The 18,011-nt window shown below is 53.1% G+C and overlaps 1 protein-coding gene across 1 annotated transcript in view; it reads right to left on the minus strand.

Moving 5' to 3' along the window:
* Window positions 1–18,011, minus strand: part of PCLO (piccolo presynaptic cytomatrix protein) — a 1,621,199-nt gene that overhangs the window by 750,074 nt on the left and 853,114 nt on the right. Inside the window, exon 10 of the mRNA XM_078674179.1 lies at window positions 9,697–9,778. Within this exon, the coding sequence (XP_078530305.1) occupies window positions 9,697–9,778 (82 nt within the window). The remainder of the gene's footprint in view (window positions 1–9,696; window positions 9,779–18,011) is intronic.

Raw genomic sequence — 18,011 nt, forward strand, 5'->3', positions numbered from 1 at the left:
CCCCCCAATCGCTTCTATCGATCCGGTGTGCAGTCATAGCGATTTCATAGGCCTTAAACCATTGCTGGATGTCGTCCTCTCGGAAGTATTCTCGAACGACATCCTTGGGGATGTGTACCTTCTTCTCTGTTGCCCCTGGAGTGTGGGGTTGCTCGGGCACCCCTGTTTCTTTATTCTGTTTGCGTAGGTCGATTTCAGCTAATTTCCGCTCATGTTCATATGCCAGTTTCTTTTCCTCGAGCTCCCTTTGTCTCTGTTTCTCCTCTCTTTCTTCTCGGAGACGCAGGTGCTCTAAGTTGATTTTCTGTTCGGCCAACTTTAGTTCAACGTCCATTTTGAGCCGGGCCATTTCCAGCTCGTGTAGTCGGGTTCTTTCTCGTTCCTGGATCTCGTCTGGCGAGAGACCCGTTCTTCGTTCTTCAGGGGCCATGGGGGTTTGTGCTGCGATGTCTTGATCGGGGGTTCCGGCAGCCCCGGTTTCTGCCCAAGATTCCAGGGCCTGCTTAAAGTCATCTTTGGTATTTAGTCCGGTGGTAGCGATACCTAATTCGATACAGAACTGTTTAAGTTCACGATGGCTGTACTCGCCCAATTTCTCCATCTGGAATTTCTCCGTTGATCCGCTGTCTTTAGTTGACATCGTGATTCGCCGTGGGGTGAGCTACTCTCTGTACGGTTTATGCGGTGATTCGGATCCCGTCGCTGGCCACCAATGTTAGACGGACCGGGAGGGTCGGCCGAGGATACGGGGAGAGGTCTCCGGGGAGAGCCGTCTCCAGTGAATCGTACAGACAAGTAACTTCCCCCCCACAGACGGACACCACACAATGATAAAGTTCAACGATACTTTATAGACAATTCTTCAAGTACGGTAGAATGGTACAAGGAGGTCTGGACTCAGGGGTCCCCTCTATTCTGGTCTCTGTTTGGGAAAAGGGTAGCGGGACAGTCTGGTTACCAAAAAGATGGAAAATAGCTCTCAATCCTCGAGCTCGGTGGTGTAGATGAACGGGCCGCGGCGGAGCCAGCAGGTCCCGAGATGGATGAAGGAAGACGACGGTCCGCGGCAGAGCCAGCAGGTCCCGATGAAGGTGGTGGTTACAAACGGTCCGCGGCCACGCCAGCAGGTCCCGACGATGATGAAGGATAGGGTGGTTCCCAAAGCCGCGGCAGCGCCAGCAGGCAAGACGAGGGTGCACAAGACAGAGCTACGGCAGCGCCAGTAGTCCGTCAAGGATGAGTTCTTCTTTGCGTCTCTCGACTCCAAGATACAACTCCCGTCCTGCTCTGGAGCTGCCCCAGTTATAGGGCTGGTGTGCTTTGATGTCCGGACCCTCGCACTTGGAGGTCGGGAGGTCCGGGATGAGGGGGTTCAGACACCCAGCAGGGGGGTGGAGCCAGCGCCCGGGGAGGCGATGGGCGAGCGGCACTTGGCGGGGGAGAGCCATCGACACCTCCTGCTCCCATTGACTGACCAAGTAGCCCGCTCACCTCCTGGGTGGATGTTGGTGCCGGAATGTCTGAGGCCTGGCCAGGCCCAGGGTTGAGGTCGATCGGGGGCCAGGCGGCCTCGTGGTGGAGTGTCCAAGATGGCGCCCAGGATGGGCGCGCAGGCCGGTAGTGGGTCGGCCTACGCGGTCAACAGGTTCGAGTGTAGGGGTCCCTGCGGGGACGATGGACGTGCAATGGTGGTGTGTGGTACTTGCGTGGCTGGTTCGGGCCTGGTTGGGCCGGGGGAGAGCGGCCCTTCATGTGGCCTGTCCAACATGCGTCCCCCCCAGCTGAAGGCGGGGAGAGTTACCCATTCTCTTGGGGACTCTTCTCGTCGAGGCGGAAGAACCGGGACAGGCCATCTGCGTTGGCGTGATCGGGCCCAGGCCGATGGTCAACTGTGAAGTCCATCCCTTGTAGGGAGATGGACCAGCGTAGTAACTTCGGGTTTTCCCCCCGCATCTGCATCAGCCACTGCAGGGGTCGGTGGTCGGTCTGTACCCGAAAGGGTGTGCCAAAAAGGTAGGGCCGGAGCTTCTTGAGGGCCCATACCACCGCGAAGGCCTCCCTCTCTATGGTGCTCCAGCGTTGTTCCCGTGGTAGGAGTCGCCGGCTGATGAAGGCCACCGGCTGGTCATGGCCTTCGGTGTTCACTTGGGACAGGACTGCCCCAATGCCATGGTCGGAGGCATCCGTCTGGACGATGAACTCCCGGCTGTAGTCGGGGGCCTGGAGCACAGGGGCGGAGCACATGGCGGCTTTCAATTGTTCAAATGCAGCTTGACACTCTGGGGTCCAGTTGACTTTCTGGGGCTGATTTTTTGACGTGAGCTCTGTGAGGGGCCTCACGATAGTACCATAGTCTTTCACGAACCTTCGGTAATAGCCCGTGAGGCCCAGGAAGGCTCGTACCTCGGTCTGGGTAGTGGGGGGCTGCCAGGACTGGATGGCGGCAATTTTTAGCTGCAGAGGGGCCACCAGGCCGCTTCCCACCTGGTGCCCGAGGTAGGTTACAGACCCTTGCCCAATTTGACATTTGCTGGCCTTGATCGTGAGGCCAGCTTGCTGAAGGGCGTGCAGTACTGCTCGGAGGTGGTGGAGGTGCTCGGACCACTGGTTGCTGTATACAGCGATGTCGTCTAAGTAGGCGGCGCTGAATCCTTCGAGCCCCGCCAGGACCTGATTGACGAGCCGTTGGAACGTTGCTGGGGCATTCTTCATGCCGAAGGGCATGACTGTGAAATGGTAATGGCCATCGGGCGTGGAAAAGGCAGAACATTCTTGTGCCCGGGGTGTGAGGCCGATTTGCCAGTAGCCCGCCGTCAGGTCGAAGATACTGAGGTAGCGGGCAGCTCCCATGCGGTCGATTAGTTCATCTGCCCGGGGGATGGGATGTGCGTCTGTCCTGGTGACCGCATTCAAGCCCCGGTAGTCGACGCAGAACCGGAGTTCTGGTGTGGTGCCGGGGGCAGCTGCTTTGGGGACCAGTACTACAGGGCTGGCCCAGGGGCTGTCTGAGGGCTCGATGACCCCGAGCGTGAGCATTTTGGCTACTTCCTCCTGGATGCAGGCCCGTACCCGATCTGGCACGCGGTAGGCCCGGTGGCGGATAGGGGGGCTGTCCCCCGTGTCCACTTGGCACTCCTGGTGTTGCTCTCGGGTGAGGGCCTCTGAGAGTCGGACCCCATCTACGGAACCGTCTTTCTCCCGCGTTCGTAGGAGGTCCGGGAGGGGCTCGGAGTCCTCTTCAGCCCCATTGTCTGTGGCCATCAGGAGGCTGAGTTCTGTCCGTACAAAGTGCGGTTTCAGTCTGTTAGCGTGGAGGACCCGGAGGGGGTTCCGGGAAGATTCCAAGTCGATGAGATAGGTAGCCGGACCCTTGCGCTCGACCACTTTGAAGGGCCCTGTCCACTTGTCTTGTAGGGCGCAGGGTTCGGTGGGGGACATCACCCATACCTGTTGCCCAGGTTCAAATTCGATGGAGGAGGCATTCCGGTCATACCACCTTTTCATGTCCTCCTGACTGGCCTCTAGGTTGGCTTTTGCTAGTTCTCGGAATCGCCGGGTCTGGTTGCGGAGTGTTAGGAGGTAGCGGAAAACATCTGGTGGGTTCTTTAGAGGGGGCATCTCCCAGCCTTCCTTAACTAGGCTGAGCGGCCCGCGCACGGGGTGTCCATATAGCAGTTCAAATGGGCTGAAGCCCAGGGACTTCTGGGGAACCTCTCGATATGCGAAGAGAAGGCACGGCAACAGTACATCCCACTGGCGACGGAGGGGCTCTTCCAACCCCCCGATCATCCCTTTGAGCGTACGGTTGAACCGCTCAACGAGTCCGTTTCCTTGAGGGTGATAGGGGGTCGTGAACCGGTAGGTAACCCCGCACTGTTGCCAGAGAGATTTCATATATTTCGAAATAAAGTTCGTGCCTCTGTCACTGACGACCTCCCGGGGGAAGCCCACCCGGGAGAAGATCCCCATCAGAGCCCGGCCGACTACCGGGGCTGTCACAGTCCGCAGGGGAACAGCCTCCGGGTAGCGGGTGGCGTGGTCCACTAGCACCAGGATGAATCGATGGCCTTGTTTTGTGCGCGGGTCCAGGGGCCCTACGATATCGATTCCGACCCTCTCGAACGGGGTGGTGACCACGGGAAAAGGTTGCAGGGGGGCTTTCAGTTTGCGGCCGCTCTTCCCACTGGCTTGGCCCGTGGGGCAAGATCGGCAATGCTGGTGTACATTGTCCCTCATTTTGGGCCAGAAGAAGTGGGTCACCAGGCGGCTATAGGTTTTGTCTTGACCCAAGTGTCCTGCCAGGGGGACATCGTGGGCCAGGTTTAGCAGAAAGTCTCTAAAACGGAGGGGTACCACTAGGACTCGGCTGGCCCCCAGCTCCGCGATTCTTTGCTCACTGTACAGCAGATCATTGTCCCAGTAGACCCAGTGAGTTCCGGAGGTATCCCCTGCGCTTTGGGCTAGCGCTTGCTGGCGGAGTCCCTCGAGGGAGGGACAGGTCTTTTGTTCTTGGCGAAATTGTTCTTGCGTGGGCCCCCCCTCTTGAGGCCACTGGTCGAGGTTAGCGAGGTCTGGAGGTTGAGCTGGTTCGGGGGGGACGTCACGGTCGGTGGTTTCGGCGGGGGCGACCGGAGGCGGTGGCGCCGGTCATTCGAGTTCCTCTGGGCGGGTGTTGGCACGGGCGGTCATGGACCGGGTGGTGACGCACGCCCAGTCCGGGACGCCCAGCATCCCCAGGTGCTCTTTTCGTTCGACTGCTGCCCATGGAGAGCTTTCCAGGTCATTACCCAGGAGGCAGTCTACGGGGGCATCATCTCGGACCGTCACCTTCAACATGCCGGAGACCCCTCCCCATTCGAAGGGGACGCAGGCCATCCGACACAGACTTTCTGAGTTATCGGCTGAACGTACAGGGCAGAGAATGTTTGGTAAGTATTGTTCGGGGGTCACCAGGTGACAGCGGACGGCTGTTACACTGGCCCCAGTGTCACGAAGGGCTTCAGCCCGGCGTCCATTGATGCCCACCCATTGGCTGTACTTCTGGGTATTAGCGGGTAGGGGGACCCGCGGGACCATGTCTCTCCCCCCTAGGCTGGCGAGAGCCATGGCGGCTGGCTCCCATTCTTGGTGTTCCTGTTCATATTCTTCTTGTTCCTCTGAGATCCGTTCCTCCCCCAGAGCAGCAGCGGCTACTTGGCGGGGTCTTGGGCTCTGGTACTGGGGGCAGTTTGGGTCGTTTGCATAGTGTCCGACTCGTTGACATCGATGGCAGGTAACATTGGCTCGATGTCCCGGTCGCGCTGGGGTGCTGCCCCGGTTGGCCGGGGGGGGTGGGGCTGGTAGTGGGGGTGACCGGAGCGTTGCTTCTTCCGCGTCCTTGGCCTCCACCTCCTCGGGGACGGTGCTGACCATTGTTGTTCCGGTTCTGTTCGGAGGACCCATTTCGACTCACTCTGGTGATCTCCCACCGGTCTGCTTCGGCTGCGAGCTGCCGGGGATCCGTTAACTTGCTGTCGAGGAGGTGCTGGCGAAGTTCAATGAAGCAATTGTTCGACAGATGCTCCCATACCATAAGATTGAACAGTTGTTCGTAGGTTGTGACCTTGCTTCCTTTGATCCAGCCCTCGAAGGCTCGGCTAAAGTAATTGACATAGTCCACCCAAGTTGTACCTGGGATGCGGGTGCAGTCTCGGAACCTCTGACGGTACATCTCGGGTGTGAGGCCATAGCGGGTGAGGAGTGCAGCTTTCATATGGTCATAGGAGGTCATCTGCTGGTCCGGGAGTTGCAGCAGGGCGTCGCGGCCCTCATTGAGGAATCTCCCCCACAGACCGGCCCCCCAATCGCTTCTATCGATCCGGTGTGCAGTCATAGCGATTTCATAGGCCTTAAACCATTGCTGGATGTCGTCCTCTCGGAAGTATTCTCGAACGACATCCTTGGGGATGTGTACCTTCTTCTCTGTTGCCCCTGGAGTGTGGGGTTGCTCGGGCACCCCTGTTTCTTTATTCTGTTTGCGTAGGTCGATTTCAGCTAATTTCCGCTCATGTTCATATGCCAGTTTCTTTTCCTCGAGCTCCCTTTGTCTCTGTTTCTCCTCTCTTTCTTCTCGGAGACGCAGGTGCTCTAAGTTGATTTTCTGTTCGGCCAACTTTAGTTCAACGTCCATTTTGAGCCGGGCCATTTCCAGCTCGTGTAGTCGGGTTCTTTCTCGTTCCTGGATCTCGTCTGGCGAGAGACCCGTTCTTCGTTCTTCAGGGGCCATGGGGGTTTGTGCTGCGATGTCTTGATCGGGGGTTCCGGCAGCCCCGGTTTCTGCCCAAGATTCCAGGGCCTGCTTAAAGTCATCTTTGGTATTTAGTCCGGTGGTAGCGATACCTAATTCGATACAGAACTGTTTAAGTTCACGATGGCTGTACTCGCCCAATTTCTCCATCTGGAATTTCTCCGTTGATCCGCTGTCTTTAGTTGACATCGTGATTCGCCGTGGGGTGAGCTACTCTCTGTACGGTTTATGCGGTGATTCGGATCCCGTCGCTGGCCACCAATGTTAGACGGACCGGGAGGGTCGGCCGAGGATACGGGGAGAGGTCTCCGGGGAGAGCCGTCTCCAGTGAATCGTACAGACAAGTAACTTCCCCCCCACAGACGGACACCACACAATGATAAAGTTCAACGATACTTTATAGACAATTCTTCAAGTACGGTAGAATGGTACAAGGAGGTCTGGACTCAGGGGTCCCCTCTATTCTGGTCTCTGTTTGGGAAAAGGGTAGCGGGACAGTCTGGTTACCAAAAAGATGGAAAATAGCTCTCAATCCTCGAGCTCGGTGGTGTAGATGAACGGGCCGCGGCGGAGCCAGCAGGTCCCGAGATGGATGAAGGAAGACGACGGTCCGCGGCAGAGCCAGCAGGTCCCGATGAAGGTGGTGGTTACAAACGGTCCGCGGCCACGCCAGCAGGTCCCGACGATGATGAAGGATAGGGTGGTTCCCAAAGCCGCGGCAGCGCCAGCAGGCAAGACGAGGGTGCACAAGACAGAGCTACGGCAGCGCCAGTAGTCCGTCAAGGATGAGTTCTTCTTTGCGTCTCTCGACTCCAAGATACAACTCCCGTCCTGCTCTGGAGCTGCCCCAGTTATAGGGCTGGTGTGCTTTGATGTCCGGACCCTCGCACTTGGAGGTCGGGAGGTCCGGGATGAGGGGGTTCAGACACCCAGCCGGGGGGTGGAGCCAGCGCCCGGGGAGGCGATGGGCGAGCGGCACTTGGCGGGGGAGAGCCATCGACACCTCCTGCTCCCATTGACTGACCAAGTAGCCCGCTCACCTCCTGGGTGGATGTTGGTGCCGGAATGTCTGAGGCCTGGCCAGGCCCAGGGTTGAGGTCGATCGGGGGCCAGGCGGCCTCGTGGTGGAGTGTCCAAGATGGCGCCCAGGATGGGCGCGCAGGCCGGTAGTGGGTCGGCCTACGCGGTCAACAGGTTCGAGTGTAGGGGTCCCTGCGGGGACGGTGGACGTGCAATGGTGGTGTGTGGTACTTGCGTGGCTGGTTCGGGCCTGGTTGGGCCGGGGGAGAGCGGCCCTTCATGTGGCCTGTCCAACAGTAACATTAAAAGAAGTACAAGAAAATATAACAATGTTACTCAAAATGGCTGAATGAGGAACAAGAAAACTCTGAACGCAGTTGGGATGGTGTCCTTTGTGGGGTCTTTAGTTCTGTAGTTTTTGTAGTTTTTAACTTAGTGTGTTTTTTTACATACATATATACATACATATATACAGCATGACTCCTGTTTCACCTGAAGAGAGGCAGAAGCGGGGCACTTTGGCTAAAGAGAAACCCACCAGAGGGATTGAAACATTCATACGAGAACTACAGTGACCAGCATGCCCACCAGAGGGACGACCCATTAAACGAATCACAAATTTAAAAAGCCATCACTGTAGGAACTCGTTGATGATAGAGCGGCACACCTTTGATAAAGTCGAGTGTTCGACGAAACGCGTCAGGACTGCCAACCCTGCAAAAATTAATAAAGAATTTTACCTGAGCCCAGTGAAGTGCGACTCCATTTTCTTCAAGCAGAGGAAGAAGAGGTTTGGAATTTATTACGGCGTGGTTCAGCCGTGGGAGCACCGCACAGTCAGTTAGAGCGCCAACAATCTCCCTGAAAAGAACTGAACGTGGATACCTCACAGAAGCGGAATTAAGGGAAAGTGGCTGCCGCTGGAGACCGGCTCCAGCATGACTCCTGTTTCACCTGAAGAGAGGCAGAAGCGGGGCACTTTGGCCAAAGAGAAACCCACCAGAGGGATTGAAACATTCATACGAGAACTACAGTGACCAGCATGCCCACCAGAGGGACGACCCATTAAACGAATCACAAATTTAAAAAGCCATCACTGTAGGAACTCGTTGATGACAGAGCGGCACACCTTTGATAAAGTCGAGTGTTCGACGAAACGCGTCAGGACTGCCTACCCTGCAAAAATTAATAAAGAATTTTACCTGAGCCCAGTGAAGTGCGACTCCATTTTCTTCAAGCAGAGGAAGAAGAGGTTTGGAATCTATTACGGCGTGGTTCAGCCGTGGGAGCACCGCACAGTCCGTTAGAGCGCCAACAATCTCCCTGAAAAGAACCGAACGTGGATACCTCGCAGAAGCAGAATTAAGGGAAAGTGGCTGCCGCTGGAGACCGGCTCCAGCATGACTCCTGTTTCACCTGAAGAGAGGCAGAAGCGGGGCGCTTTGGCTAAAGAGAAACCCACCAGAGGGATTGAAACATTCATACGAGAACTACAGTGACCAGCATGCCCACCAGAGGGACGACCCATTAAACGAATCAAAAATTTAAAAAGCCATCACTGTAGGAACTCGTTGATGACAGAGCGGCACACCTTTGATAAAGTCGAGTGTTCGACGAAACGCGTCAGGACTGCCAATCCTGCAAAAATTAATAAAGAATTTTACCTGAGCCCAGTGAAGTGCGACTCCATTTTCTTCAGGCAGAGGAAGAAGAGGTTTGGAATATATATATATATATATATATATATATATATATATATATATATATATATATATATATATATATATATATATATATATATATATATATATATCATTGGTTCCATATATATTCATTCACGAATAATATGTATAGTAGTGTGTTGCTGAGGTTTCACACATCATAACAGTACGTTTATTGTTGATCTTGTCATATAATCTATAGAGATTTAGCTTAGATTTAGGGAATTCCTTGAAAGGGAGATTATCCAATTTCCAGTGATACTTGCCCCACTTTGATTGGTGCTCGGAGGGTTGATATATACCCCATGAACAACGACCACAGTGAAAGCAGTCTGCTCCTAATGGCGACGACTGCTTTGGCTTTCATCTGTGTGACATCATCGCTCTGTGCGTACAGTCTAATTAACAAAATAAGCATTTTTCTTAGACAAATCTTTTAATTAATTAGACAATAACCTCGCATGTCATTATTTAGCAAAAGGCACACATCAGTCAATAGCCTACTTAGTTTCAAAATGTAATAGAGTGGCATTAAAGTAGAACTCTCAAAAACAATAATTAGGCATATAATTCCATTTGGAACAGACATAGTTGAGGAAGTGTTAACGCTTTGTACAGTAACACATGAAATTGTGTCCATGAAAACTAATATGAAGTAGAGCTGCTTACCTGACACTGAGTGGTCTTTGGGATCTCTCTGTAGCTTGAGTCGGGTATGAGGGAAGATGTAATTGATTGGTTTGCCATTTGTCTGAAAACAAAATCAAGAAACATGCATCACTGACTAATCATATTGCGCATTAGTATTTGACAATTGTTGGTGAAACATACTTTCATTATAACATTTTGACCTCATGCCACATCTGTCCTCCACGTCTGTAATCTTGTTTTACTAATTAACAGAAACAAGAAACTGAGTGCAACTAATCCATTCTCAGCACATCTTCAGTTTTGTGCTTAAACATTATGGTGCATTAGAGCCTATCTCTCGCCTGTCTCTAAAGCCCCTCTATGGCTCCTGACAATGAATTTCTATTGTGGATTTTAAATAATCACGCAATAAACTACTACTACTACTACTATTGTGGATTGCTTTTATTGCAATATGAAGATAGATATATAACAATGCACTGCTTATATTTTACTTGTTCTGAAACTACACATTAAATTAATAGATTCATATATGTGTGTATAGTGCAGTTTTTAGGTCGAGGACCATCGCACTGCGTAGCAGTGGGCGGAGCCGAAGAGTTTGTGTTTCATAGAGGGGGCTTGGACACCCCTCTTCTCCATTGGCTGGCCTAGTAAATGCTGGCCAGCCATTGGAGTAGAGGGGCGTCACTCCCTTTAAGACCCTTCTTTTTGCAATTTGGGGGTGTGTTTTTTAGGTTCTCTCTATCTGTGACGTCATTCGTCACTCAAACCTAAAAAACACGCCCCCAAATCGCAAAATGACTGTGTGTTTCTCCGAGGCATTTCTGCCTCGCCTCGGAGAAACGTAGTCGTGTGGAGCGCTCCTCTCTTGTTTAACCACCTTCAGAGCAGTGCGATGCTGTGGTACATCTGATTGCTGAATACACGGGGTGGCTGTGTGTGGTCTACGCACATGTACTCAATAGTTATTTGGCAATACAAAATAAATGCAGGTTTCTGGACAAAAAACCTCAATTGAAGGCTTGCTAATTTTCCAGCTGAAGACGAGGTAGGTGCACCTTTACTGCCAAGAATCAAGTGCACGGAAGAGATTTTTTGTACGGACTAATGACCGGGCAACAATTAATCATGGTGCATTTTTGTTGTAATACTCCACCGCTGCATGACTGTGAGAGAGATTACGGGGGCGATGGTTATCTGCGCACGTGACTGGGGACTAGTTAAGAAGACTGAAAAGGAAACGATTTAGGACAGAAGTCGTGGATAACACTGAGGGCACTACAAGTACTGCAGGCTGAAGATGCGCCCGCAGCAGAAGCGCCCCCTGGGACGGAGCACTTCCGGAGGCACAGAATAGGGCTCTCAGTACTGGACGCCGGACTCCAGAGGCTTTAATTCTGACAGGGAAAGGAGGCGTGTGAATCAGAAAGTGAAACAGTCATTGACGAGCGAATATACTAGTTCACCCATTGTTGTCGTTGGGGCCTTCCTGTTTGTTACTCATCCTCCGACTTCAAATGAAAGGCGCTTGCCCACCTGCCCGAGCTCATGACAGGATCCGGCTGCTGCCCGGGCCAGGATATCCTGTGTTTGGGTTTACTGTCGGGAGATCGGCGTCCTATAAACTGCTACTGGAGTGATTCTTTTGTTGTCTGTGTCCTCCCAGATTTCAGCTAAATCACGAACCTAGTCTTGGACAGGCCCTTGTGTTAGTGAGGCAAGAAATAGTTTGATGAGTAAGAGCTAACCACCTTGTGGATTCTGTAAGATTTTTTTATTGATGGTTATTGTGAGAAAAGAGGGACATGTTAATCTATTTTAATTATTCATAAACGATATTCTGTTTTATTAGTGTCAGCACATTCGTTTGTATGTTTTCAAAGACCTTATTATAAAGTCGAACCTCAGTTTAAAATTCCTGCTAATTTGCTACAAGTGTAATCTATTAGACCAAGTTTCTAACTAAAATTCTGATGGCTGCGCACAGCATTAACACGTGGTCGCCTCTGCACACCATGTTGTCCCACGGTACTGCTTCCTCATCTAGATTTACTTCCAGGGTTGTGAAAGAAAAATGCATTTACTGTCAGAGATGCTCCTGTGGGCTTGGGGCAGTAATGAAAAGGAGATGAATTGGTCTCCAAGCAGATTCCACAAGGAGGCCTGCATTCCCTCCTTGCTTATTTCTTCATCATCCAGAGTCTCACTGGAAGGAGGCAGCAAATCAGCGGCTAAACCTAATAAATACTGCACCGGTGACAATATGAGCCTGAAGGGGGTCTCCACAGGTAACCTGGGGGTCGTAGCAGCCCTTCACGAGCAGTATGCACCACGTCTGCCAACGTGGCGGTATGAACACAGCACACAATGCAGGCTGTGGGGCTGTTCCAGGAAGGGAAGCATTTCCAGCAGACCAGCCAAACTGTGCACAATTGTCACCGTCTAAGGAGGGGACGGTGCTTTGTGCCGTGCCCAAGCTGAGACACTTTAAATTTACCGCCTCCTCCGTCAACAACATAAAAACTAAGATATTGAGGCTGCTGCCTATGTCCTTGGGCGATTTCAGACCCCATTATGGTTATCTGCTTCTAGCCTCAGGACAATTAGCAATAAACCTGCTCTCTGCAGGGATTTACAGCTAATTGTGTGCACACGTGGAGGGAACGGATCTGTGACGTGGAGGCAATATGTGAGCCGAAGGGTTTGCTCCAGTGTGTCTGCTCTGCTGGCATATCACTGACAGACCCTTCCCAGCAGCAAACATAATGCATGACTCTCCTGAGGTTTGGGGCTTTGGGAAACATTCGGAGGGAGGAAATGGAACTCATGCTCCCTCATCCACACTCATTTACTCACAATCCCTTTCTCTCCGATTGTGTGACTTGGTACCTCTGGGGAATGGATTTGGCTATGCACTCCACTCCTGACTCTGACACGCTGTTATTTCTGTGCATATCAGGTGCTGTTCCACGATCCTGGTAGCAGCCTTAACAATGTGCCACCAACAGAGCCTGCAGCATGCAACACATGAAGTATTATGTAAATTCACGAAAGATGCCAACCTACAGTATGGAGAGAAGGAACGTGGCGCAGGCCTAAGCCGCATGAAGTGGTGATGTGGTAGAGTTACCTTGTATTCGGTGGGCGGGCCCGGCGGGGGCTGGGCTCACCAACCCCTCCCCCCCCCCCCCAGACATATCAGTTTATGTCCACATCTTGCTGACGTGGAACGTGCCTAACCCGTTCAATCGAACCGCTCAGCCCCCCACAGGCTCAAACCCACTTCCAAGATACACATAGCTCCTCTTTAGAGACAGCAGTCCGCAGTTTATTATACTTCCTAATATGACAACACAATGGCTGTTTCCGCTCTAAGAGGCAGAACTCAACGGACCTGGGCACAGGCTGAATATGCTGTGCTCAGGGGGTAAGGTTGCAGGCTCTAGCAGCGCATAAGTCCTAAAAAAAAGAAGTGGGGCGGGGGCGCTGACATCACAACAAGAAGTGACGTCACGAAAGGTGGCTTGCACCATCAGACTCATTGCCTCCCCTCGCTCACCCCTTAGCAAATGGAGCCACACATTCATTCTTTGGCCTCTCTGGGGTGAAATCTCGTCCCAGAGAGGCCAAACAGTGAATGTGTGGCTCCATTTGCTCCAGTCTGTCTGTGTGAGGGTGGCTCTGTGTAGATGGCTGTGTGTGTGTGTGGGTGGCTCTATGTGAATGCCTCTGTGTGGGTGGCTCTGTATGTGTGTGTGTGTGGCTCTGTGTGGTTGTAAATGCAATAGGTCATGCATATGCGAGCAATTAAGCTATTGGCATTGTAAATGACAATGCTATTTATTTATGATTTTTAAAAAAAACAAATGTCATGAGCAATGCCAATAGCTCTACCTTTAATAATGCCGAGACCATTGCATTGTAAATGCTTGTTTTACGTATTAAGGCCGGATTACAACATTGGGCGGATCGCCACCAACGGTGGTGGTCTGCCTGACAGACAGGCCAACAGTCCAACAGCTGCATTACAATGCAGGCGGTCAGACCATGGAGGTTGGGGGGAAGACGGCCGCCTCTGACTAACTCCGCCCGCTGCGGAGTGTGCGGATATTTGCCTTCTCCGCCTTCTCCGCAGAACGCGGAGAAGGCAACTATCTGCACAATAAGGGGCGGAGCGGAGGACTCCGCCCAGGGTTAGTTGGGTTGTCTTGTGGTGTTCTGGAGGAGGGGGAGAGTGTTGCCGCAGTTGGCGATCCATTGGTGGAGGTTGTTTGCCGCTGTGTTGGCATCTGTCGTAATTGGGGGTGGAGTGCAGGTGAGGGCAGACGTGAGGTGTTCATTGGAAACTTTTTTCCAGTTTCTGAGTGGGAAGCGATGTGTGTGCTTGTATGCAGTGGGTTTTGTAAAGGAGAAATGGATGCATTGGTGGTAGGTCCAGAGCAGTTCCATGGTGTGGCTGAAGCGAATGTTGTTTCCTCCAGCGAAGATGGGGTCGAGTGTGTGTGGAGACAAGTTGCTTCAGTCCTATGTTGGTGAGGTTCTCCAGGAGAACGATGGTGTTGGGGTCGCTGTGATTGTCCAAGTGGAAGTTCAGGTCTACGAGTAGTATGTAGTCTGTAGAGGCAAGGGCATGGGGTGCAATGTGGTTGGCGATGATGTTGTTGAAGGAGGTGCGGGGTCCAGGAGATCTGTAGGCGAGTGTTTCATGGAGCGTTGTTCTGGGGTTGGGCTGGATCTGGAAGTGGATGTGTTCCATGTGTTCCATGCAAGGCATCGTCAGAGTTGGTGGTTGTCAATTGGAGGGAACTTTTGTGAATGATGGCGAGGCCTCCTCATGGACAGCATTTTCTCAGGACCTTGTATCCATTGGGGGTGGCAGTTGCGATGTCGGGTGTGGAGCTGGCGTTGGTCCAGGTCTCTGTGAGGAAGGCAACGTTGGGCGTGTGAGTGTTGAGGAGGTCCCAGATTTCTACAGAGTGTCTGTGCAGGGAGCAGACACTGAGGAGGATGTAGTTCAGTGGTTTGTGTGTGGTGGCATCCAGCGGGTTGGGGTTGCTGGGTTGCTGCTGGAGTCGGGAGGTGGGTGAAGATGTGTGGTGGCACTGTCGGCAGGAGATTGGGCCTTGAGTGTTGCTCAGAATTGACAGATGGCAGTTGTTGTTGCATCCGGGGTTGAGAGAATGGAGAGTGCTGGCGTCATAGCTGAGAGGGGGGAGGATCAGGCGACCAGGGTGCCTGGTGCTGGTTATGGCAAGGTTGTGGATGGACACAGATGAGCTTGCCTTTGGTGCACCTTTGGCGCGTCAACGGAACGGCCCCACAGTGGCAGCCATTAAGTAGGGGTGAGGGAGGGATATCAGCTGGGAAGTGGGTGGCAGAATAGGGAGCAACAAGCTGGAGGGGGAGGGACCTCTGAGGCAGCAGCGGCTGGGAGCGCAGTAAGAGGGAGCAGGAGGGAAATAAGTGGAAGGCGCAGAGTAAGGAAATGGAAAAGAAGCTAAATAGGCAAAAATGTGAAATGGAAAGGAGTAAAAATGAGGCAAAGGAAGAGGAAGGAAATAAAAAGAGGCAAAGAGGCAAAATGGGCAAATGGAACAGAGGCAAAAAAGCAAAATAGAAGGAAATAAAAAGAGGCAAAGAGGCAAAGGAAGAAAAAAGGCAGCAAGAGAACAGACACCGAACAGAGCGGAATAGCAGGAGATCAGAGTTCTCTTCCACTTGACCACCAGGAGTGAGGCACAGACAGGAGCCTGTAGGTTGAGGAGGGCCTCAAACACCTACCTAGCAAGTGGCTCAATCTGGCGCTAATGGCAGAGCCTTAATGGTGGAGCTGCGCTGGGGTAGAGCAGTGAGGTCTTTCCCTTCATGCCATGCAGCGGCTGCCTTTAAGTAGGGGTCAGGGGGAGGGCGATCAGCTGGGAGGAAGGTGGCTGGAGCAACATGCTGGGAGGGAGGGGCAGCAGGGGTAGCAGCGGCAGGGAGCGAAGGAAGAGGGAGCGGGGAGGGAAATAAGTGGAAGGCGAGGAGTAAGAAAATGGAAAAGAGGCAAAATAGGCAAAATGGAAATTGTTTGAAATGGGATCTCTGGTTGGCTAAGACTTGCGTGGAGAAGTGTGGCTCAGTGGTTAGAGGCGGCAGACCCGGAAGCTGAGATCGACCGTGGACCAGGGTTCGATTCCCCGCCTCGGCGGGTCTCGGACTCAAAATTCCACGGACTCGACAATTCTCGCTCTGGTGCCTACTCAACTCACGGGGTCACACTCTGTGACTCTGGGCAATAGCTTGCTTAATCTCCACTACGGCCCCTCGCGGCGGGATGCCTGGCTTTCACCTTGTGGACACCCTGCCGGGGTTTCTCACAGGGGAATACCAGGACGGGTTCCCTAAGCAAGCGCCGGGACGCTTACGGGCAGCTGTGCGCTTTACAAGTCCAACACATTTACATTTACATTTACTTGCGCCATATTTCTCTAAATATACCTGCCACCAAAGAGTGGAGATGGTCACAACTAAAGGCACGGGTACATGGGGGCCCTCTGGTCCCCCATAGGGCTCTAAAACAATTTTGCCCCATCGTAGGAGCCATACGGGGCTCTGACACAATCATGCCCACATTGGAGCAGCCCGCTGCCATACGGGGCCGCTCAGGAAATAGGCACGGGCCTGGACCGGCACCTAGAGCCACCACTCAAAGGAGCGGGCCGCTTCCTCTCGCGGGTCCGCTCAGAACTAGGAGGCACTCGCAATGGGCCATGCAGCAGCTCCACTCACCGGGGTGTTGCCTGCAGGCTCCTTTCTCTTCGGGGGAGGGCGCTTTTTCTCCTCTTCACCTGGTCCCTCTCAAGGGGTCTGGGACTTCTCCAAAGCAGCGGGGGTAGGCACCGGTTATGTGCCTCGGGCCCCCTTCACCGTAGGCACCAAATGCGGCAGCACGCGGGGCTCTCCCATACACCGGGGAGCCCTGGTCGCTTCATGGCTGCCACTTCCATCTTCCAGCTGTAGCTCCGCCCAGAATCAGGCAGCTCGCCTGGCTTCTGGGTCGCACTGCTGTGGCCAGAGCCGCTATGGTGGCAATACGGGGTAGGCTCCCGATTCAGACAAAAATAGTGGCGGGGTGGGCACCCGTCACAGCCAGCAACAAAAAGCAGGGTGGGCACACGTCTGAAATCATGGACATAAAGCGAGGTAGGCACCCGCATAAAATAGCAAAATAAGCGGGGTGGGCACCCGTAAAAAAAAATAAAGAAAGTAAATGCGGCATTAAAGCGAGGTGGGCACCCGCAAACGTAGAGAAAAACGCAGGGTGGGCACCCGCTACTGTAAGCATCACAGGGAAAAATCCAGAATAAAGCACTCACAGGGCGCTAGGATGCTGCCAAGGCCCTGGGGGATAAAAAGCAAAGCGCTTCCAGGGTGCACAGGAAGCCAGAAGTCCCTAGGGACCAAGGGCAATGCAGAGCATCAGAATATAGTGCTTCCAAGGTGCTTAAGTCCTGCCAGAGTCCAAGGGACATAGCTGGGCCCAGGGAGGCCAGCACATTGGGCCCTCCAGCAGGGAGGCAGCCCCCATGGCGGTTGCAACTGGGCCCCATTAACAGCAAGCCCCCACAGGTTTTGAATCAGGTACAGAACAACTTTCATGGGGTCACAGCCCCTATATTGATATCAGGAAATCAGCTCCTGTCAATCACAAGCCAGACATGCAATTCACATCAGGCAGGCAGACACACAGTACACAGAAATGTCAACTTCTAAAAGGGGCATTTCTCCACCAGTCACCATAAATCTGTGCACACCATTGCGCAGCATTTATCCTTACGATTCAAGAAAATTCAGAATAAAGCGCTCAAGGGCGCTAGTATACAGCAAAGGTCCTGGGGATAAAAAGCAAAGCGCTCCCAGGGCGCACAGAAAGCCGGAAGTCCCTAGGGACCAAGGGCAATGCGGGGCATCAGAATATAGTGCTCCCAAGGCACTTAAGTCCTGCCAGAGTCCAAGGGGCATAGCTGGGTCCAGGGAGGCCAGCACACAGGGCCCTCCAGCAGGGAGGCAGCCCCCATGGCGGTTCCTCCTGGGCCCCAGCAGCAGCAAGCCCCCGCAGGTTTTGGATCAGGTACAGAACAACTTTCATGGGGTCACAGCCCCCTATATTTATATCAGGAAATCCCTTTGTGTCACAGCAAAGGGCTTGGGGATACCAGTTATAACTGGTTTAGAGGGGCTGTGGAGCACTTTGTTTTGCCCAGCTCCTCTCTACTTTCTTAGGCGGGGGCTCCGTGATCAGACGCACCACAGGGCGCCAGTATTGTGGTGGGAAGGCACAATCCTAT

Source organism: Lissotriton helveticus, chromosome 1_1, assembly GCF_964261635.1.
Source record: "Lissotriton helveticus chromosome 1_1, aLisHel1.1, whole genome shotgun sequence".
Taxonomy (NCBI): domain Eukaryota; kingdom Metazoa; phylum Chordata; class Amphibia; order Caudata; family Salamandridae; genus Lissotriton; species Lissotriton helveticus.